A 24,831-nucleotide genomic window follows, 5' to 3' on the forward strand; every position below is an offset into this window, starting at 1 on the left:
TTTTAGTCCTTGAGTTCATAGTTAAGTGTTTCATTTGTTAACTGCTATCAAGGAATATGACTCTCCTTTGTAGTATGCATGAGAGAAGATGCCGCAAGATTAGTGGACTTCTATGTAGTGTCCGCTGATAATGTAGTGGGCTGGTCTGGACAGAAAATGCCAGGGCTGAATTTTTGTCCCAGTCCACCCCTGGTTACAAGGTATGTATCTTGTATTTTGTAGATTGTGTAACTTGCTGCTGTTAAATACCATCAAACTATGTGCAATATGTGCTTTATGTGCAATATATACTTTATATACATATGCCATCTTTAATAACTGTAATATATACCGGGCTGCTAAATCCTAAGAACTGCTACAGGATTTGATTTGTAGATTTGATTTGTTTTTCATCTGTTTTACTGAAAATGATGTAACTTTTTTTAGCATATTGTTTATTATATTATAACTTAGTACTTTTTTAGCATATTGTTTATTTTATTATAACTTAGTACTTTTTTAACGCATGTAAAATATGCAACACTATGGCTAAACACTATGCACTATGCATTATGGTCTGTGGCTCTTTCCTGCTGTAACGCTGCACATTTCCCCTCTGTCCATCCATCCATCTTCTCCCGCTTATCCGTGGTCGGGTCACGGAGGTAGCAGTTCCAGCAGAGAGCCCCAAACTTTATTTTCCCTTGCCACATCAACCAGCTCTGACTGGGGGATCCCAAGGCGCTCCCAGGCCAGCGAAGATATATAATCCCTCCATCTGGTTCTAGGTCTACCCCTTGGTCTCTTCCCAGCTGGACGTGCCTGGAACACCTCCCTAGGGAGGCGCCCAGGTGGCATCCTAACTAGTTGCCCGAACCACCTCAACTGGCTCCTTTCGACGCGAAGGAGGAGCGGTTCAACTCCGAGTCCCTCCCGGATGACTGAACTTCTCACCTTATCCCTAAGGGAGACACCAGCCACCCTGCGGAGAAAACCCATCTCGGCCGCTTGTACCCGCGATCTCGTTCTTTCGGTCATGACCCATCCTTCATGACCATAGGTGAGGGTAGGAACGAAAATGGCGCGGTAGACAGAGAGCTTTGCCTTCTGGCTCAGCTCCCTTTTCGTCACAACGGTGCGGTAAAGCGACTGCAGTACCGCTCCCGCTGCTCCGATTCTCCGACCCATCTCACGCTCCCCTCTGTTGGACTAATAAAGGTATTCTGATTCTGAATTTGATTCTTTAATGGTCACACATGCAGAGCACACAGCACACACAGTGACATTTGTATCTACAGATAAATATTAAGCCTGACAAAGTACTTAACGTCTAATATATTGCTTTCCTGCAATGTTAACTATGTTTAAGCACTTATTTGTTTATTATTTTTGTATTATTAAACTGATATTATACATATGTATTATACTCTTATAAGATGTATGTAGAGAGTATAAGAAATGAGCAGAATGGTGGAATATACACACATATTGATAGATGTCTTGTAATGCACTGTTGAGGAACCTGCGACCCAAGTTTTTCATTCATTGCATAACTACATCGTAGTTGTGTATAATATGATATGTCAATAAACCTTAGAAAATCTTGAAATCTTGAAAGGGATGTGCAAACTATTCATTATATACAGTCTTTAATTAACTATTAGTAGAGAATAACGAGTAATGAATATACTTTATAGGGATCCTATTAATATCTAATAATAAAATAATAAAATTCAATAACGTTCTTCAACCACCAGGTGTCCCTTTCTATCAGCTCTGCACCGTTATGGTGTAAATACAGCCTATCTACCAATTGGATCAAATATAAAAGTCAGCCGAATTAGTGTTGATACTGCAAGGAGACGTGTTGTGTGAAAAGAAATGTAAGATGTTGTTTAATTGCTTATATATTTATGATCCACGTGACGTTTTCAGTTTTGGCGGCAGTTCCTCATGTTTGTCTTGAAGTCTTCTCAGCAGCGCTCTATAAATAGAGAACTACGGCAGATATGTAATATTTAATGCAGCCAAACCGTGTATTACAATGCCGTTATGTGATGACTTTCAAAGAGAAAAGCAAGCACACTCGGAATAAAGTATTATTATATTTTTAAAAAACGTTTTCAGATTTCACATCAGATAAACACAAATCCCAGCATGTCACGTTTGAAGGGACGAAATCGTGACATCTTCACAGCATGGTAAATCGTCACATGTTCACGACTTGCCTTGATACCGGGTTGGTTTTCTTTTGTGTTGCCATAAGTTAGTCTCTCTGCGTTTATGCGCTGGGCTAATGCTAATAATGCTAATGCCAGCAAATACAATACTTCACAAAACTTTTCCGAGTTTTAAGGAGCGTGGTTTGCAATTCTCCCAGCCAATCAGAAATGGGAACCTTTTTCTCCCATGAAAGTACCTGCACTCAAGCAAGGACTAAAAAGGGGGTGAAAAGGTTCTCATGAACTAAGTCAGGGTTCGGCAACCCGCATGCGGCTCTTTAAGCCCTCTGCTCTGGCTCCCTTGAGCTTAGACAAAAATAAGAAGGAAATAAAATAAAAGTATTTGTAGGACTTTTTATATTTTGTTGCATGGTTGAAAATGTTTCGTATATTGTATTTTGAGGTGATAATGTGACACATAAATAAAAAACAAAACGGTTTTAATTAAGTAAACTAAAATATGCGTCACATCCTGCTACGGTCCCGCGCCAGCGCCTTTTCTTACAGGTGAATAACCTGACCCCCGGCTCGATGAGCGAACTATGGATAAATCAAAGAAAAGAAAAGTACCCGAGGAACACAGGATTGAATTCTGCGTGGACAGAGTTATATGCTTTCATATGCAAATTGATGCTTACAAATATGAGATAATCCATAATCTTCAGTGTGGTTAGCGAAAATCTTCAAAAACTGTGCAACAGTACAATAGGGCCACACAAACTGCAGAACACTGGTGCTTTGGGAACACTCAAATGATTTAATTCCAATTTCAAATCAGGAGACTAAATACAAACGTGTGTGTGTGTGTGTGTGTGTGTGTGTGTGTGTGTGTGTGTGTGTGTGTGTGTGGGTGGGGGTGTGTGTGTGTGTGTGTGTGTGTGTGTGTGTGTGTGTGTGTGTGTGTGTGTGTGTGTGTCATACTTGCCAACCCTCCCGATTTTCGCGGGACACTCCCGCTTTTCTCCTGATTTCTGACAAATTCAGATTTACTCACGACTGTTTCCACTCTGACTTTAATACAGCTACAGCATTGTTTGGTTTCCATGGTAGCGCGTCTCTTTAGCAGCGCGCGCAACTCAAAGTCTGACGGCACCTACACACGGCGGCATGCGTTGTCGCTTGCCGGCGGGGGGGGCTGAAACTCGACCAACAACCAATCACATGAATCTCCCGCCCCAGACACACAAGCACTCGGTTTGATTGGCTAGAGCTTGTACTGGCATATGATTCGATTGGCTGACGCCTCCGTCGAGGCGTCAAAAGTAGAACATTGCTCTACTCTTGCAGCGAGCACCGCGAGAGAAGCTACGCTTTGCTCCCACAATGCAGTTCGGCGAATCATGACCTTACCCCATTCAAAGTGAATGGGTAGAAGCGTTGAAGCGGCAACGCACGCCGCCGTGTGTAGGGGCCTTGAGAGGGTGAGGAAGATGAAAACTGAACAAGAATCGACAACTCCACCCTCTGCTCACTCCTTTCCTGTAAAATACAGGTCCAGCCCACACATACTGTATGCTCCGTGGTGCCACAGGCATTGCCCTTAAAACTACAATAAGCATGTAAATGTTAATCTACAGCTCCGGTGATCCACTAGCACCGGAGTCTCCACCTGCAGACGCAGCCATCCTCGACAACTACTGTAGCGTCACCTTGGATACGAGTCCAATCAACTCACAGACACACAGGCCAGGGCGCTGACAGGGCGCCCTTTGAGCATCAGATCTGATGACGCTGATTGGCTGAAATTATGTTTCGGCGGCATAGTTAATAGATAGCAACAGTCAGCTTGTTGGCTGCTGCTGCTCTGGCTGAGGGCTCTTTCTTACCACCCGGACGAGAGAGGGTAATGATACACGCTGCGGCCAGGCAGGAAACATGTGACTTATCAGTAACTTTAGACATCGTAAAACAATTTTAAACGAGATTGTATTGTAGATTATACATTTTACTGATACCAACTATATAATATTGACCTTGTTCTTTAAAAAAAGAAAATATATATATATATATTTTTTAAATATATATTTTTATTTATTTGTAATATTTAATGACAATCAAACATGTGGGAAGAGGGGGGGCGGTGCCCCTAGCGCCCCTATGGGCCGGCCGCCACTGATTAAATGCTTTGACAATAAATACATACAAAAATTCATCTGTGGAAGCCATAGCACTGTAAAAAGCACGACCAATCATTTTAGCCGGCCCGGCTAAAATAACTGGATGGCCTACCTGCCTGTCAGCTTTCCATCTGTGCACAAAGTTATCTCATGCCCTCATTGGTCGTGTGCGCGTTCGTGTGTCGAAGTCTGAAGGAAGAGACAGATTTTTTCCGGTTTTGTATTTTCAAATTCTAGCGCATTCGAGCTGGTTTCTCCATTCGTACCTACCCTACCTTTAACTCTTTTTAGGGTGCAGCTATATGTTTTATTTATTTCAAAGTGGGCCCATTTAAAAAAAAAAAATGTACCTTCAAATGTGCAGAGGACTCCCCAAGTGCTGTGTTTAATTTATTTTAAAGTAGGCCTGTGTATTATTTTTTAATTTTTCCTTAAAGGAGTTCTTTGTTTCTTATTAGAGTTAAACAGTTTTATATAATGTAATAAATAATAAATGCAAAAAAACTGTAGTTTTTGTCTATGATATAACAGTAAATACAACTTTATAAGCTATCTATGAAATATGTTTTGCGGCTCCAGACAAAAAAACGTGTTGGAAAAGGGAGCTAAATGGCTCTTTTGGTCAAAAAACTTCCTGTCTATCTCCTTCTGCTGTTCCCTTTAGTGTTTACCTCCTGTCTATCGCCTTCCGCTGTTCCCTTTAGTGTTAACTTCCTGTCTATCTCCTTCCGCTGTTCCCTTTAGTGTTAACTTCCTGTCTATCTCCTTCTGCTGTTCCCTTTAGTGTTTACCTCCTGTCTATCTCCTTCCGCTGTTCCATTTGGTGTTACTTCCTGTATATCTCCTTCTGCTGATCCCTTTAGTGTTAACTTCCTGTCTATCTCCTTCAGCTGTTCCCTTTAGTGTTTACTTCCTGTATCTCCTTCCGCTGTTCCCTTTGGTGTTACTTCCTGTCTATCTCCTTCTGCTGTTCCCTTTAGTGTTAACTTCCTGTCTATCTCCGTCCGCTGTTCCCTTTAGTGTTAACTTTCTGTCTATCTCCTTCCGCTGTTCCCTTTAGTGTTTACTTCCTGTCTATCTCCTTCTGCTGTTCCGTGTTAACTTCCTGTCTGTCTCCTTCCGCTGTTCCCTTTAGTGTTACTTCCTGTCTATCTCCTTCTGCTGTTCCCTTTAGTTTTTACTTCCTGTTCGCCATCTGCTGATTTCTCTGCCTCCGGCTCTCTCTGAGTCTTTAACCTCTTTCCTTCTCTTGTTCTATTCAAAATTAAAGTGGAGTAACAGAAAACGTATATTTTTTTTGGACACAGCTGATGTTACATTGACATCTTTCTGTGGATTGATATGTCAATAATATATGTTATATGTTGGCTTGATCCAGTATCCTGAGCATCCGTCTGTGTTTGAAAATGGCAGACTGCAGAATGCCCAAATTGACCAATAAGAATCAAGTATTCATTTAAGCGTTATAATCACTAGTAACACACATTAGTCAGCTGATAACTGTGGCAGCGGGGTGTGGTTAGAGCGCCAGCTGCTGGAGTGATGGGAGTGGCTCGGCCCGGAGACCAGACATATGATCAGAATCAGGTAATCAGTCACTCAATAAAAGCATGTGGTAACCTGGTTCTGGGCTCTTGCAGTAGACTGGGTCCTGGGAGGAGGACCGTCACTCTCCCAGCCACCTAGGGAAATAGAGGAGCAGACTGGGGTTCATGGAAGCCCCTTTTTATGTTTACACCCTCCGTTTGAAATAAACCAAACCGTTCTTTGCCTCCGTCATCTTTTTATCCCTATCGTGAGCTGGAACACTCACATAACATTATAAGTGGGTGAGTTTTTCTGTTGTATTTCCAAGTTCAGATTGAGCCTTCAAGATCAATTTGTTGGTAAATGGTAAATATACTAAGAAACATGTTCATCAGCAGGATACTGGTAGAGACGAAGGTAAATAATAAAAATGTTGATAAGTGCAGCTTCAACAATATTATCTCATCATACATGTTATCTGTAAATAAAAAAATCATCACATTTAAAAAAGGTTATGATTGTGAGTGTACTTATTTATTTGTTTCAAAAGCATGGCTAAATATTAATATAAAAATCGTTCATAGTAAAAATGTCATAGAAATGATCTGTATTATGATATTACAGCACGGTTTCAATTGAAACCTCCATAAAAAAACTGTCAATCACAGGAGGAGCTGTCAATCACAGGAGGTGCTGTGATTCTTCATTGGTCAACATGTTTCAGTGTTGCCACTAGATGGCAGTGCATCATTAAAGTTGGACCTCAGTGTCTGATCAGCCTCAGAGCCGACACTCAGGCCCCGTCTCAGGTCGGTTAAATTAAATCCTTGCTTCCCTCACTTGCGTTGTTTCCCTGTGTTTAGTCCCTCCCTCCAGGGAAGCATGGAGGGACGCAAGGAAACCACGAGAAGCAGGGAAATGAGTTTTAAGAGCAATGGGACGTCCTTTCCTCCGGAGCGTCACGTGAAGCGACGTCCGTTTGTGATGACGCCGCACAGCTGTTCGTCTGACAGCAGCTCTGTCCCCGTTATTTTCACAAACACCCTTGCCACACATTTACTGACACAAACATTTGTATCATCTGTTGTAGACCCCAATAAATAAAATCAAATAAGAACTCATTCTCAAAAAAGATAAACGCCATTCTTAAAATGTATAAACGAACAATAGTTTGATTAATATTGATTAGAGTGCACAATAGAAATAAAATAATTGAGAGAAGAAAAATATATATATTATCTATCAAAACCCAGTTAGATTAACATGAATTGGATTGCACACTTTGTTTGTTTGTGTGGATTTGTAGCACATTAACATTTTAATAGCACTTAATGACTGACTGAATGGAAATGACAGTAAATGAAAATATAAAACGAAAAAAGCGATCATGAAAATGTTTCCAATAAATGAATAAAATGATTTTTGACCACTTTGTTGTTCAGATATATCACATATTTGTAACTAAATGATACATGAATTGAAACAAAACACAGTTTAAACTGAGGAGTGACTCTCGTGAGTTTCATTTATTTTCTTCACTCCGCCGGGGTACTGCTCTCATGTCAAGAACAAGAAGCATGAGATCAGTGCATGCACTGCATCGTCCAATCAGTGAGCGATACACAGTAAGGGGGCGGGGCGAGTATCTGAGGATTTCATCGGAGAATGGACTGGTGGTTCCTCGATTATCGCTCCTCCATTATCGCTCCTCACTCCTCAATCCTCGATCGTCCGGCAGAAATAAGAGCCATGGGACGGTACTCAAGATGGCGCAGACAAATCAACTTCCGGTGAGACCGAGGACCGAGGAGCGAGGAAATGAAAATAGTCGACCTGAGACAGGGCCTAGGAAACCACGAGAAGCAGGGAAATTAGTTTTAAGAGCAATGGGACGTCCTTTCCTCCGGAGCGTCACGTGAAGCGACGTCCATTTGTGATGACACCGCACAGTTGTTCGTCTGACAGCAGCTCTGTCCCTATGCTCTGTCCCCGTTATTTTCACAAACATCCCCGCCACACATTTACTGACACAAACATTTGTATCATCTGTTGTAGACCCCAATAAATAAAATCAAATAAGAACTCATTCTCAAAAAAGATAAAAGCCATTCTTAAAATGTATAAACGAACAATAGTTTGATTCATATTGATTAAAGTGCACAAAATAAATAAAATAATTCAGAGAAGAAAAAGAGATATGTTATCTATCAAAACCCAGATAGATTAACATTCATTGGATTGCACACTTTGTTTGTTTGTGTGGATATGTAGAACATTAACATTTTAATATAACTTAATGACTGACTGAATGGAAATGACAATAAATGAAAATATAAAACGAAAAAAGCGATCATGAAAATGTTTCCAATAAATGAATAAAATGATTTTTGACCACTTTGTTGTTCAGATATATCACATATTTGTAACTAAATGATACATGAATTGAAACAAAACACAGTTTAAACTGAGGAGTGACTCTCGTGAGTTTCATTTATTTTCTTCACTCCGCCGGGGTACTGCTCTCATTTCAAGAACAAGAAGCATGAGATCAGTGCATGCACTGCATCGTCCAATCAGTGAGCGATACACAGTAAGGGGGCGGGGCGAGTATCTGAGGATTTCATCGGAGGATGGACTGGTGGTTCCTCGATTATCGCTCCTCCATTATCGCTCCTCGCTCCTCAATCCTCGATCGTCCGGCAGAAATAAGAGCCATGGGACGGTACTCAAGATGGCGCAGACAAATCAACTTCCGGTGAGACCGAGGACCGAGGAGCGAGGAAATGAAAATAGTCGACCTGAGACAGGGCCTAGGAAACCACGAGAAGCAGGGAAATTAGTTTTAAGAGCAATGGGACGTCCTTTCCTCCGGAGCGTCACGTGAAGCGACGTCCATTTGTGATGACACCGCACAGCTGTTCGTCTGACAGCAGCTCTGTCCCTATGCTCTGTCCCCGTTATTTTCACAAACATCCCCGCCACACATTTACTGACACAAACATTTGTATCATCTGTTGTAGACCCCAATAAATAAAATCAAATAAGAACTCATTCTCAAAAAAGATAAAAGCCATTCTTAAAATGTATAAACGAACAATAGTTTGATTCATATTGATTAGAGTGCACAAAATAAATAAAAATAATTCAGAGAAGAAAAAGAGATATGTTATCTATCAAAACCCAGATAGATTAACATTCATTGGATTGCACACTTTGTTTGTTTGTGTGGATATGTAGAACATTAACATTTTAATATAACTTAATGACTGACTGAATGGAAATGACAATAAATGAAAATATAAAACGAAAAAAGCGATCATGAAAATGTTTCCAATAAATGAATAAAATGATTTTTGACCACTTTGTTGTTCAGATATATCACATATTTGTAACTAAATGATACATGAATTGAAACAAAACACAGTTTAAACTGAGGAGTGACTCGTGAGTTTCATTTATTTTCTTCACTCCGCTGGGAAACTGCTCTCATGTCAAGAAGCATGAGATCAGTGCATACACTGCATCGTCCAATCAGTGAGCGATAAGGGGGCGGGACACGAAGGAGGCGATTATCATCCCCATCCCCATCATTTTGCAGTTGAAGGCAGAATGAATTTATTATTGACTCAGAATGAAGCTCAACTTCATGTCATACAATACATTGACTTTATTTGTAATTGTGTAAAAAAATATGAGCATTGATTAGCAAGCAGGGCTTGCAGGAACAGAGAATGGTGATGGATGGAGCTGGGAAGAGAGAAGAATAAAGAAAAGAGAAAAAATTCAATTTCAAAATAAGTTGCCGCTCCTACAGTTTTCTAGTATGTAAAGATGATTTCACATGACCAATGCAAAATATCAAACTCAATACATGTGTGTCTCTGGGGGGTGCATTGTGCCTTTGATGTATTTACATAATATACCATAACCAAACACTACTACGTAAGGTGGAAATCAGGTTGCCAGAGCAGGTCAGTCCAGTGTGCATGTTCCTCAGGGTCTCAGCAGTTACAGGTGAGGTAAAGAACATTTAAGAGAAAAAGGTCAGTAACAACTCTTTAAAGTAACAACACTGAATAATTATCTCTTTTACACAATGAAACACGTCCAGAAGAATGTCATGCAAAGCTGCCTGCCTGCCTGCCTGCCTTCCTTCGACTCTCCCTGAACTGCCTGATATTTTAATGTTCGATGTCAACCATTTGTGCAGATAGCATGACGTAGAAAATATCCCTGATGCTAATGTGGCAATAGCCTACCTCCCGCCCCCTTAGCACCTGGTGGAGGGGGCGATAGGCTACTCTTCAAATGTTTCACAAAATACTTACCATCATGACTACTCTTACTGTTTAACATTTTGGTTTACTTCATGTTTTGGCTAATACAAATCAATCAATCAATCAATGTTTATTTATATAGCCCAATATCACAAATGTTACATTTGTCTCAGTGGACTTCACAGTTTGTACAGAATATCAGTATGACAATACGACACCCTCTGTCCTTAGACCCTCACATCGAACAAGGAAAAACTTCCAGAGAAAACCCCACAGTTTAAAGGGAAAAATGGGAGAAACCTCAGGGAGAGCAACAGAGGAGGGATCCCTCTCCCAGGACGGACAGACGTGCAATAGATGCCGTGTATAAATTGAAAAGATAATACATTTGCAACATAGGTAGTCCAAATGTTTTGAAATGCATGTGTGTATAATAAGAAGATGAATCCACGAGGATATCCATCCAGGACTTATGATCCAGGACCACAGCCACGACTCAAGATCCAGGACTCGCAATCCATGACACAGGACCGCAGGATCATCCATGACTCCGGATCCCGGCGTATATAGACACCAAAAAGAAAGACATTTGGGGAAGCTGGGTTAATCGGAACATGAGAGTACACAGGTATAGACAGAGAGAAGGAAGAAGTAAGATGTCCCCCGACAAACTAAGCCTATATCAGCAAAACTAGGGGCTGAATCTAATCAGCCCTAACTATAAGCTTTATCAAAAAGGAAGGTCTTAAGCGCACTCTTAAAAACGGATAGGGTGTCTGCCTTCCGAACACAAACTGGAAGCTGATTCCACAAAAGTGGAGCTTGATAAGAAAAGGCTCTGGCTCCCATTGTACTTTTAGAGACTCTAGGAACAACCAACAACCCTGCATTCTTGGAACGCAATGCCCTAGTAGGACAATAGGGTATAATGAGTTCTTTAAGGTAAGATGGCGCCTGCCCATTAAGGGCTTTGTAGGCGAAAAGAAGAATTTTAAATTCTATCCTGTGTTCTATAGGGAGCCAGTGTAAGGCAGCCAGAACAGGAGTAATGTGGTCCCTTTTCCTAACTCTGGTTAGTACACGAGCTGCAGCATTTTGAATCAGCTGAAGCGACTTGACTGACTTCTTGGTACACCCTGATAATAAGGAGTTACAATAATCCAGCCTTGAAGTAACAAATGCATGGACTAGTTTCTCTGCATCGTTTTGAGGCAAGATATGCCTGATTTTTGCAATGTTGTTAATATATCTTTAGATAATTTGTTTCATGCATGTGTGTATAATAAGAAGATGAATCCACGAGGATATCCATCCAGGACTTATGATCCAGGACCACAGCCACGACTCAAGATCCAGGACTCGCAATCCATGACACAGGACCGCAGGATCATCCATGACTCCGGATCCCGGCGTATATAGACACCAAAAAGAAAGACATTTGGGGAAGCTGGGTTAATCGGAACATGAGAGTACACAGGTATAGACAGAGAGAAGGAAGAAGTAAGATGTCCCCCGACAAACTAAGCCTATATCAGCAAAACTAGGGGCTGAATCTAATCAGCCCTAACTATAAGCTTTATCAAAAAGGAAGGTCTTAAGCGCACTCTTAAAAACGGATAGGGTGTCTGCCGTCCGAACACAAACTGGAAGCTGATTCCACAAAAGTGGAGCTTGATAAGAAAAGGCTCTGGCTCCCATTGTACTTTTAGAGACTCTAGGAACAACCAACAACCCTGCATTCTTGGAACGCAATGCCCTAGTAGGACAATAGGGTATAATGAGTTCTTTAAGGTAAGATGGCGCCTGCCCATTAAGGGCTTTGTAGGTGAAAAGAAGAATTTTAAATTCTATCCTGTGTTCTATAGGGAGCCAGTGTAAGGCAGCCAGAACAGGAGTAATGTGGTCCCTTTTCCTAACTCTGGTTAGTACACGAGCTGCAGCATTTTGAATCAGCTGAAGCGACTTGACTGAATTCTTGGTACACCCTGATAATAAGGAGTTACAATAATCCAGCCTTGAAGTAACAAATGCATGGACTAGTTTCTCTGCATCGTTTTGAGGCAAGATATGCCTGATTTTTGCAATGTTACGTAGATGGAAGTAGGCGGTCCTTGAAATTGATTTTATGTGGGTGTTAAAGGATAAATCCTGATCAAATATAACACCAAGATTCCTTACATTCTCACTGGAGGCCAAATTAATGCCATCCATAGTTAATATATCTTTAGATAATTTGTTTCGTAGATTCTTCGGGCCAAGTACAATAACTTCAGTTTTGGTCGTGTTTAACATCAAAAAATTTAAGGTCATCCACGTTTTTAAGTCCTTGAGGCAGTCTTGAATTTTATTTAGATGATTAATTTCATCAGGCTTGATTGATAAATATAGTTGAGTATCATCCGCATAACAATGAAAGTTTACAGAATGATTCCTTATAATATTGCCTAACGGAAGTATATATAGGGTGAACAAAATAGGTCCAAGCACTGAGCCCTGTGGCACTCCATGGCTAACTTTGGTTTGCATGGAAGATTCATCGTTGACACGTACAAACTGAGAGCGTTCAGATAGATAGGACCTAAACCAGCCTAAAGCAGTTCCCTGTATGCCAACTAAGTGCTCTAGTCTTTGCAATAAGATATCATGGTCGATAGTATCAAATGCAGCACTAAGATCGAGCAAGACAAGAATAGAGACAAGTCCCTTGTCAGAGGCTATTAGAATGTCATTTGTGACTTTAACCAGAGCTGTCTCTGTGCTATGTTGTGTTCTAAAGCCAGACTGAAAATCTTCAAATAAATCATAGTTTTTTAAGTAATCACACAGCTGTTTTGCGACTGCTTTCTCAAGAATTTTTGAGAGGAACGGAAGATTAGAAATAGGTCTATAGTTGGCTAAAACCTCTGGATCGAGGTTGTGCTTTTTAAGAAGCGGTTTTATCACTGCTACTTTGAATGATTGTGGAACATAGCCTGATAATAAAGACATATTCATAATATTTAATAAAGAAGTGCTAATTAATGGAAAAACTTCTTTTAACAGCTTAGTTGGAATCGGGTCTAAGATACACGTTGATGGTTTAGAAGAGAGAATCATTGAATTTAATTGTTCAAGGTTTATGGCTGAAAAGCATTCTAGTTTACTATCTCGTGTAATATTAGAACTTACGTTTCCGGGAGCTGTTGATAACACTATACTGGTTAAAGGCAAGAGGTCATTGATTTTGTTTCTAAGAGTAACAATTTTATCGTTAAAAAAGCACATAAAATCATTACTACTGAGTGCTATGGGAATAGAAGGCTCAGTCGAGCTGTGGCTCTCTGTCAGCCTGGCTACAGTGCTGAAAAGAAATCTTGCATTATTCTTATTCTCATCTATTAATGAAGAGTAGTATGCTGCTCTCGCTTTACGCAGTGCTTTCTTATATTCATTGAGAGTAATATGCCAAATTAAACGAGATTCTTCAAGTTTAGTGGAACGCCATATCCTTTCAAGTTGTCTCGACTTTTGCTTTATTTTGCGGGTCTCGGCATTATGCCATGGAGCTAATCTATGTTGTTTTATTTTCTTCTTTTTCAAAGGAGCAACAGAGTCTAATTTTATTCGCAGCGCATCTGTAGCACTATCAACAACATGATCAATTTGGGGTGGTGTACATTTTGTATAAGTTTCCTCCCCTACATGCAGACATGCTATCGAGTTAAGTATTGGTGGAATCTCTTCCTTAAATTCAGCTATAGCACTAACAGATAGGTTTCTGCTGAAGGAGCTTTTGGCTAATGCTATGTAGTCTAGTAAAAGTACTTCAAAAGTTACTAAGAAATGGTCGGATAAAGCAGGATTATGCGGTTCGACTAATAGTTGCTCAATTTCAATACCATAAGTCAGAACAAGGTCAAGAGTGTGATTATAGCAGTGGGTTGGTTTATTTACACTCTGACAGAAACCAACAGAATCTAATATAGAGTTAAATGCAACAGTAAGGCTATTTTTATCATCGTCAACATGAATATTAAAGTCACCTACGATAATTACTTTATCTGTTTTAAGTACCAAAGCTGATAAAAACTCAGAGAATTCTGATAAGAATTCTGAATAAGGACCTGGTGCACGGTACACTGTAACAAATAAGATTGGCTGCAAAGTTTTCCAGGTCGGATGCGTAAGACTGAAAATGAGGCTTTCAAAGGAGGTATAATTTAATTTTTGTTAAGTATTGATAAGTAAACTTGAGTCAAAGATTGCTGCAACTCCACCTCCTCGGCCCGTGCCTCGGGCAATATGAGTATTGATATGGCTGGGTGGAGTGGCCTCATTTATGCTGACATATTCTTCATGTCTCAACCAAGTTTCAGTGAGACAGCATATATCAATATTATAATCTGATATTAAATCATTTATCAGTATTGCTTTAGATGCTAGAGATCTTATGTTTAAGAGACCACATTTAATCTTCCTGTTTTGTTGCACTGTAGTAGTTGTTACATTTACTTTTATTAGGTTATTATGTATGACACCTCTATTAGGTTTTACCTTAAATTGTCCTTGGGCAGACACACACACCGTTAATATTGGGTATTTTATTGGGGTCGGGATTCCTATGGATGACTGCCTAGGAGAGAGCGCAGAGAAGCGTGTAAGACTGCGACTCTGCCTCCTGGTCTCAACTCCAGTTTGTCATGGATTAAGTCCACAGAGCCCTGAAATGTTTGCCGAAATGAGATTTGCACCTTCCAAAGTAGGATGAATGCCGTCTCTCTTAATCAGACCAGGTTTTCCCCAGAAGGCTGTCCAATTATTCACGAAGCCCACATTGTTTGCTGGGCACCACCAAGACAACCAGCGCTGAAATGATGACATGCGGCTATACATGTCATCATTGATCAGATTGGGGAGGGGACCAGAGAAGATTACGGTGTCCGACATTGTTTTAGCATAACTACACACCGACGCCACATTAAGTTTGGTGCATTCTGATTGGCGTAAACGAACATCATTACCACCGACTTGAATAACAATCCTACTGTATTTACGTTTATTTTTAGCCAGCAGTCTAAGATGCGCCTCAACGTCGCCCGCTCTGGCCCCCGGAATGCATGTGACTGTGGACGCTTCGGTCTCTAAATTCACGTGTCTCATAATAGAGCTACCAATAACCAGAGTTGGCTTCTCAGCGGGTGTCTCGCTGAGTGGGGAATATCTGTTAGATACGTGAACGGGTTGGTGGGGACCTGCGGGTTTCGCGTTATGCCCCTTCTGAACAGTCACCCATTCTCCCTGCTGCTCGGGAGTTGCCGGGGGACGGCTAAGAGGAGCTACCTTTTGCCGGTCCGCACCGGCTAACATGGGCTTTACTGTAGCTGAGTTATTTTCTAAGATGCGGAGCCGGGCTTCTATGGCTATGATTCCCGCCTCCAACCTAACAACTATACTACATTTAACACATGTATCGGTACCAGTAAAGGAGGTAGGGGAGTAACCAAACATGAGACAGTTAGAGCAGGAAATAGCATCCGAGGGTGGGGAAAGAGCCATGGCTAGCTATCAAGCTAAAGTAGCTACCGTTAGCAAACCCGAAAAGAGTGTAGGCAACTGTGGAGTTACAGTCGCTAAGAGAAGGAGAGTTTGTGAGTGCTTAAGCTGTAGTAACGTGTGATTACAACGTCAGGCAGTTGCCGTGATCAAGAGTTTTAAAACGATCGATTAAGTTAAGATAATAAGCTATCAGCAACAGAACAGGCACACGGGATACCCGGAGATGACAACAACAACCGGAAGTTACAACATGCTTACCGCAATAGTGGTCCGTGTAGAAACAGAGTCAGTAATGTAATGTAATGCTAACTAACGTGCTCGCTACTAGCTATGGGACTAATTTGCAGAAACTTGTACATGAGGAGACAGCTTTTGCCCTTTTTCGTTTACGAAGAACATACTTTGAATCCGGAGACAAAGCAGGGAAAATGTTAGCTCATAGATTGAAACAAATAGAAAACAGACAGATTATTCCAGCGATCAGAGATGAGCTTGACAGGCTACAGTGTGATGCAGCCAAAATCAGTGAATCTTTCAAGAATTATTATTCTAAATTATATAGCACAAAAAATAACTTGAATGAAGAAGCCTTAGATAGCTTTTCGGAGATTTTAACCTCCCGAGCGTCAGCTTGGCTGACAGATCTGCTATGGAGGCACCTGTTTCCCAAAATGAAATAGAAAACGCAATCATGAAGATGGCATCAGGGAAAACTCCAGGGGACGACGGTTTTGGAACAGAGTTCTATAAATGTTTTAAAGATCAGCTTTCACCATATTTACTGTTGTTATTCAAGGAAATATTAGAAACTGAAGCCATGCCTCCCTCCATGAGCAGGGCCATTATTTCATTGTTGCCTAAACCGGGCAAAGATCCTTCTCTGATGGGTAACCACCGCCCTTTAAGCCTTCTAAACTGTGACTACAAGATTCTAGCCAAGATACTGGCACTCCGTTTGGAGGAGGTGGTTCCATCTATAGTGCATCTAGACCAAGTAGGTTTCATTCCAGGCCGCCAGTCCTCAAATAACATGAGGAGGGTTTTTCAGATTATCCTAGAAGCAAGCTCCAGCAATTTGCCAATGATTGCAGGATCACTAGATGCTGAGAAAGCTTTTGACCAAATATAATGGAAATATCTGTTTTACACGCTCAAAAAATGTGGCTTTGGGCCCAAGTTGATTAGCTGGGTAAAGGCTTTGTATAGCGCTCCCTTCTCTTCTGTTAGAACTAATGGGTTAATCTCCAAACCTTTCCCCTTACACCGTGGTGTGAGGCAAGGTTAGTCCCCTACTTTTTATTATGGCTCTAGAACCATTAGCCTGTGCAATTCGCTCTAACGGTGACATACATGGTGTGAACATTCATGGACACGATTTCAAATTAAATATGTACGCTGACGATATACTTCTTACTTTGAGCAAGCCAGCACTCTCTATACCCGCAGTTCTTGATATGATACATTTATTTGGCAGCTTCTCTGGATATAAGATAAATTGGAACAAGAGTGAAGCAATCCCACTTAACTCATATATATAAACACAACCTAATGAGCACCCCCTTTATTTGGAAAACAAATGGAATGAGGTATTTGGGAATTAACATCATCTCTCCTATCTCTAAAATCTTTAGCCTTAACGGCCCTGCTATTTTCCAGTCCATTAAGGAGGACATCAACAGGTGGATGGCCAAACCACTCTCTCTATGGGGCAGAGCAGAAACCTTGAAAATGAATGTTCTCCCAAGGCTTTCTCATATTATCTCCTCTATCCTTGAATTCCCACTAAAATGGTTTAAAGATATCAAATCCCTATTCACTCAGTTCCTTTGGAATAATAAGAAACCTAGAATCGCACATAATAAGTTGATCATTCCAAGATCAATGGGAGGTTTGGGAGTCCCAGATGTATTCCAGTATTACCTGTCCTCCAATGCAAAGTATCCATTATCGTGGGCGTACAAAAGTGCCTCTTCGGTAGGCAGTTGGCAATTGCTGGAGCAATCCATCATGTCTGTAAACCAAAACATATCTCTGGCATCAATGTGGTACTGCCCAAAACCACCACCCTCAATGGATAATACCATCATCCGCTTTTCATGCTCTATTGTAAAGCAACTGCACAGGAGACTCAACATAGAGGGGCTCTCTTTACCATCTTGCCCCATTTGGAGTAACCCCTGTATTTCTGCAGGAGGAGGCACTTTAAGTAATAATATCTGGCAGAAGGCTGGTATTACTACAATTGGACAGATATATAGAGACCAAACCCTTCCATTTCAACAACTCAAAAATCAGTATGGTCTCTCAGGCTCATCTTTTCTATCATATGCACAACTAGCATTTATTATTAGTACAAAATGTAAGGAGGGAGCCATGCCTGCTTCATGTATGGAAGAGGACCAGCGCCTCAAGAAAGCAATCATATCATCAGGTGTGGTCTCTAACATTTATAAACTATTATCTAGGGCTGCCCCGAATACCTATTCTCCTGTCCAACTGTCCTGGGAGCATACCTTGAATATCTCTCTGTCTGCTTTGCAATGGAACTCCATTTGGCAGTCAGCTATGTTCTCTTCTAAATGTGTAAGATTCAGGATCATACAGTTCAAAATTCTAAATAGAGCTTACATCACCCCTGTTACAAAATCCAAGATGGACAATAAACACAGAGATTTATGCTGGCATGAATGTGGCAAGCGAGGTACATTGTTGCACCTACTCTGGGAATGCCCAGCGGTAAAAAAACTTTGGTCAGAAGTAATATCCTTATTGTCTGAATCTTTAAAAGTTAATTTCCCTGCATGTCCCATTGCATGTCTACTGGGTCTCAAGTCAGATGGCAATCCTGCAAGGACTACCGATCGGCTCTGGACATTGGGCTGTTTAGCCACAAAAAGACTCATCCTATTAAACTGGAAGGAACGCAAACCAGCCTGCTTTACTAGGGACTCATGGCTGAGGGAGTATCTGGACCTACTGAACATGGAGCGTGCAGCTTCTCTGCTGGGGGATTTTGAGGGGAGACAGGAGGATTGCGGTTCACTGTCCGCAGCTCTCCTATCTAACCCTGTCAATATGGCATCTCCTGTGTAATGTATAATGTATTGTGTAGGTAATGTCCTGTGTATGTCACAATCAGCTGTCTTAGGAAGTCATCCTTGCATCCCCCCCCCCTCCCCCGTTACGTTTTGTTTAGTTGTTACATGTTTTGATGTACGGTTTGTTATAAAAAAAATATATATATATTAAAAAAAAAAAACTAATGAATGTAAGGCAATTTTAAACCGGCAGCTCTCTCTTTATTGACTGTAAAAGCGTATGTATCTCCTGATTCAGTTCAGAGAAAATATAATGTTCATATCTGGCGCCACCTACTGTCAGAAGGAGAAGAAAAAAAAAAAAATTAAATTCTACATCATAGAGTTATGTTGTATTTGCTTAACACAGTTATGTTGAATTTACTTAAATTGTTGTTTTTACTTAACCCAATTATGTTGTATTTACTTAAAGTGTGCACTGATTTACCTAACACAGTTAGGTTGTAATTACTTAACACAAATTAGTTCCATTTATGTTGTAGGATTGGGTTATTTGCACTCAATATATTTTAATCCAAATTGCTCTATCAATATAAGTAATTCAAATGACTACAACTCAGTAATTTGTTTTCCCCTCACTTTATTTAAAATGTTCATTTTAGACAAAGTGCAGTAGTGTACACTTATAACATTGCATTTTGCAAACAACCATCTGAATTGTGACAACAATTCAAGAACAAAAAAACTCTTAACTCGGTGGTAGGTGCACATATTAGAATTGTAAAGGTCTTTGCTTAAAAAACCCACAGCTGCTGAATTTGACAGTGACGAGAAACACGAGTGACTCAAGAAGTTAACACGTGGGCTGAAAAGCTACAACAATGACTTATTATATGAGTATTTTATTAAAAAAAACTTTACTACAAATATGGTGTTTTTAATGTCTTTCCAAACACTTAGATGAAACGCATCACATAATATTGATCAAGCACATAATGTGTTACAGTCAATCTTAGCCTCTGTTATACATGAACATAAGCCTTGAACTTTCAAAAGCAGAAGTGTGTGTGTGTGTGTGTGTGTGTGTGTGTGTGTGTGTGTGTGTGTGTGTGTGTGTGTGTGTGTGTGTGTGTGTGTGTGTGTGTGTGTGTGTGTGTGTGTGTGTGTGTGTGTGTGTGTGTGTGTGTGTGTGTGTGTGTGTGTGTGTGTGTGTGTGTGTGTGTGGAAATTAACTGGACGTTATCTCTGTCACAGTATTTTGTCCTTGGGATTACTCTTGTAATCTGTTTTTCAGAACCTGCACCTTGGTTGACACAGTCTGTTGCCATCCAACCCCATCAATACTTTTTGAATGAATTAAAATGTATGTTTCAGCTCCTTGGGGTAGCTCAGATTGAGGCTTTAAATCAGTCCAAGCCATTTGTGAAGTATTTCAGCTCTCGCAGCACTCCAACACCCTCGATGATGACACCAACATCCACAAGTGGTTCCCCGGGCTCTGCTCCTTCGTGTCTCACGAGATAGAGTTCCAATACCATTGGCTCCATTTGTGTTGTTGGAAGTTCAACCTCCTAAAGTGGGATTAGAACATAGTATTCATGATTATCAGTATGAGAACTAGCTCTGACACACATCATTTTATAATATGAAACAAATAAGCAAATCCTTTTATTATTTTCCATTGTAAATAAATACATGTAGTTGTGAATGTACATGAACAATATAACCAAAGTAGCAGCAAATACTTTGAATAAAAAACGAATTCAATTATTTAAGTAGTTATTTTTGCTTTTAATTTAAAGAGGACATATTATGCAAATGTTCAGGTGTATATCAGTATGTAGTGTCTCTACTTTAAAGAGTCCTCTCCTGCTGATGTTCAGGTGTATATCAGTATGTAGTGTTTCTACTTTAAAGAGTCCTCTCCTGCTGATGTTCAGGTGTATATCAGTATGTAGTGTCTCTACTTTAAAGAGTCCTCTCCTGCTGATGTTCAGGTGCATATCAGTATGTAGTGTCTCTACTTTAAAGAGTCCTCTCCTGCTGATGTTCAGGTGCATATCAGTATGTAGTGTCTCTACTTTAAAGAGTCCTCTCCTGCTGACGTTCAGGTGTATATCAGTATTTAGTGTCTCTACTTTAAAGACTCCTCTCCTGCTGATGTTCAGGTGTATATCAGTATGTAGTGTCTCTACTTTAAAGAGTCCTCTCCTGCTGATGTTCAGGTGTATATCAGTATGTAGTGTCTCTACTTTAAAGAGTCCTCTCCTGCTGATGTTCAGGTGCATATCAGTATGTAGTGTCTCTACTTTAAAGAGTCCTCTCCTGCTGATGTTCAGGTGCATATCAGTATGTAGTGTCTCTACTTTAAAGAGTCCTCTCCTGCTGATGTTCAGGTGTATATCAGTATGTAGTGTCTCTACTTTAATGTTTATATATATATATATATATATATATTTATATATATATATATATATATATATCTGTGTTTGGCTATGTTTCAACTTACCAAAATATTCCTTTATGAAGCTCTCTGAACATTCATTCATGTAGACGCAGAGCGCTTTAAGGACACAGTCCCATCGTGTTTCAACTGTGGGATCCTGAGGGACAAACACATTTTCAAAATCTCCATACAAGAATACTGATTATGCTTGTGTGCTGATTTTTGGCAAGTCAAAGGAAGGGGGTCAGAGAGGTTAAAATATATTTATATGAGAGGGACAACAAGAGAGAGAGATAAAGAGAATATGGTGTTGCAGTGCCAAAACTACACAATTTAATACAACTACATACCTTGTCCGTGGCTGCCATGATCAGGCCCAAATTGCATCCTGCTGTTCCTCCCTTCTTTTTGAAAACCTTCATCAACTGAGACGAATGGCGATCCAGTTGAGACATGAAGGTAGGCAGCAGCGGAACGGTGGTGATGCGGGTGAATTCTGCGTTTACCTGCAACACATTGTGATACAGGTTAAAATGTTTTGTTGAAAGCTGTTGCATCTATAATAATATCCATCAAGTGTCATAGCAGAAAGGACAGGAGTTCATCTACTGGTGTAAACAAAACAAAGAAGTTCAGCTGAGGTTCTTTTCTTATACATGCATCTATTAAAATATTTAAAAAATCACCTCACTCTCTGAAAACAGAGCTGGCCATCGCTCTCCGAACTCAGTGATGAAGGGCTTGTCCTGAAGGATTTTTAATTTATAGTGCTTCAGTAATTGGTACCTTGTAGATTGAGTCTCAGTACACTGTTTGCATCTCCAGATTCAAAACCTACAGAAAAAGATACATTTGTTATGATCAAAATGTACTGTAAATAACAACTGTTATTGCACACATTAACATAATTCAGGGTGAGGTGCAGGATATAGCAACCCATTGCTGGATCTTAAGCAGTGGTGGAAAAAGTACTCAGATCCTGTACTAAAGTAAAAGTATAAATACTCCATTACTTGCTATAGTCCCAAGTTCAAAATAATACTTAAGGTAAAGCACCAAAGTGGTATTAGCCAAATATAATCAAGTATCAAAAGAAAAAGTACTTTGTGCAGAATGCCTTTTGTAAAAGGGTTGCATCATTATAGAATAAAAATCAATGTTCTTATAATAAAAAATCTACATATATACAAGATGTGTTAATGTTGTGATTTGTTAATATAGAGCACATTTTGGAAATAACTGAGTAAATTAGTAGTAAATGTATGTGAATATAAACATTATCTAAAAAGGTAACTACAAGTGTCAAATAAATGTAGTGTAGTAAAAGTACAATATTTCCCACTGAGATATAATTGAGTAGAAGTACAGAGTAGCAGAAAATGGAAATACTCAAGTATATTTCTGTGGTACTTGTACTTTGTGCAGTAATGTAAATGTAGTTGGTTACATTCCACCACTGATCTTAAACACGGCATGTGCTTCGAGCTGAAGCCAATTTAGAACATTGTTTGTTTTAACTGACAAATCCTACTAATTTAGCCTTCAACTTATTTGGAGACGTGAAGGATACTTACTGTACTTTTGAGCCACCGGCTTTCATCGATACATTTGGCTACTCCCCAACAACTTGGAAATATGAAATTCAAAGTTGGATAATTAGTCACACAATGAACTTCATGCCAAAAATAATTAATCCTATATACTTTCATTAAAAATAAAAATGTTGCAACTGCCACAAACATTCGCTTGGCTCGGCACCCAGAGTAACACCCCTTCAGCAGCCGCAGTAGTCTCAGCAAATAGTGGCATCTGCGGCGGAAGTACCTGCCACTACCACGATTTAATCTTGCTCTCTCTCTCTGATTATGTCGGGTGAATTCCGTGTCTATTTAAGAGCTGTCTTAAAGTCCTTATCTTACATTAAAAACTTTTTTTGGCAGTTGATTTCTGGGGGGTGTATGCAACAGATAGTCAATGTATGTTTCTTTATTTCATACTGAATAATATGTAAAAAAAGGAAAAATATTAGGTCCAATAAAAAAACTTTGCTTCTGGAAGCAGGCCATTTCGTGACGTCACGTGTGGTTCCCGGCTGCCGCTGTCTGGCTCCCTGCTGCCGTCCGGATCGCACAAATCGCTCCCATTTCTCCCGTAAAACCTTCTCTTTCGGGAACAAATGAACGGTAAAACCATCCCGATTGGTGTTGCTACACCCGCCAACGACACACCTCTTCACCATGATCCGGAAAAAACAAGACAAACTCGGAGATAAACACTGATACACAAAGTTGACATGCGGCTATACCAGCAATGCTACACTGTGTGATGCTGGGACGGGCTGAACTCACCAGGATTCGCGGAACCACACGTGACGTCACGAAACAGCACCAAGCAGCGGCAAGTTTGAATCCAGACTTTTCTGGATACCTCTGAATTTGACCCATTTTCCCGATATTAACAAGTGATTTACAGCAAATAGGAAACGATATTCGATCTATATCACGTGTTACTGGAATAAGACCCAACAAGTTAATGCATTTTGAAACAGTTCTATGATCTTTCAGCTACAGTAAATTACGCAAGATAAGGACTTTAAGTGAAGATGTGCTTGTTGAGTGCGTTCCTTTACATGCTTTAAATAATTCACACTTTGATATTCCTCACCGACATAATTAACGTAACGACCAAGCACGGCTCCGGTTGACGCAACAACAGCAGATGGGAAAAACCTTTCTTCCAAATAAGCTTTACAATTTAACAAAAAAACCTCCCTCAGGGCGTTACACTTGATGAAGTTATTTTTAACAGACTTAGAAGACCTTAACCGACTATGACCTTTTTGGCATTTGCAACCAGGCTCTCAAATCTTTAAATCAAGCACATTTTAAAACACATTTTTTTAAAAGGAGGGAAAAAACGTTAACACTTGGTCAGAGGTAAAAGTTAAGCTCACATTACTAATTATAACCACATCAAGCTAAAATCATTAAATACATAACGATTGAGACTTCTACAGACAAAGCTTGAAATGTCACCTCTTTTGTGACATATTCTAACACTTTTAAGTGCAAGGGAACATCATTAAAAAGATACCGTTAAGCTAGCTATTAGCTAGGCTGCACCGCTTTTCAAATCTATCATCAAAGTATACAGTTGGTAGCAGGGAAATCAAAAATACACATCAACTTTTGTGTTTCAGGGACCGTTTGTGTTTAATATATGTTAATATTTAAGAAACTTACCATAAAATCGCAGGATGGCACAGAAAAGGGAAAAATACGCAGTTCTGTCATCTGACGCATGTCCCCGGTATTACAGCGAATGTGCTGAGAAAGTACGGCAAGCACTTTGGGACAATCCGTGCGTTTTAAATAACTTTACCATTTAAATACAACACAACATGGTAATGTAATCCCAAAACGTTGAACTTTTACATAAATGCAATTAAAGTCTCTTGATTTAATTGTAAAAAGTGCATTTACTTAGTAGTTTCAATATAAAAAAAGCAATTAATGCAAACAACATCCATATTCCATTTCTTAGAGTGTACGCACGCACGCACGCACGCACACACACACACACACACACACACACACACACACACACACACACACACACACACACACAGTCTCTTCAGGGCTGTCCTCGACCCCCTGCTAACTGTAAAACAACAATGCTCCACATTCTTTA

At 40.1% G+C, this 24,831-nt stretch overlaps 1 protein-coding gene across 5 annotated transcripts; it reads right to left on the minus strand.

Annotated features, from left to right (window-relative positions):
* Positions 1–19,456: 19,456 nt before the first annotated feature.
* LOC307029839 (uncharacterized protein) lies at positions 19,457–24,470 on the minus strand. Of its 5 annotated transcripts, none has more exons than XR_013805416.1 (6): positions 24,384–24,470; positions 22,716–22,767; positions 21,833–21,975; positions 21,492–21,647; positions 21,205–21,298; positions 19,457–20,266 (listed from the first exon to the last, which is right to left on the minus strand). XR_013805416.1 is itself a non-coding variant. In XM_079665927.1 (5 exons), the coding sequence occupies exons 1-5, from the start codon at positions 24,441–24,443 to the stop codon at positions 20,259–20,261; spliced, it is 378 nt and encodes a 125-aa protein (XP_079522053.1). In that variant the 5' UTR covers positions 24,444–24,453; the 3' UTR covers positions 19,457–20,258. The 5 variants fall into 5 exon arrangements, 1 of the variants encoding a protein (XP_079522053.1); XR_013805417.1 differs by having other exon boundaries at positions 21,828–21,975; XR_013805419.1 differs by lacking the exon at positions 24,384–24,470 and adding an exon at positions 23,733–24,371 and having other exon boundaries at positions 21,828–21,975; positions 22,716–23,041.
* Positions 24,471–24,831: the final 361 nt, after the last annotated feature.

Source organism: Notothenia rossii, assembly GCF_949606895.1.
Source record: "Notothenia rossii genome assembly, chromosome: 2".
NCBI classification, from domain to species: domain Eukaryota; kingdom Metazoa; phylum Chordata; class Actinopteri; order Perciformes; family Nototheniidae; genus Notothenia; species Notothenia rossii.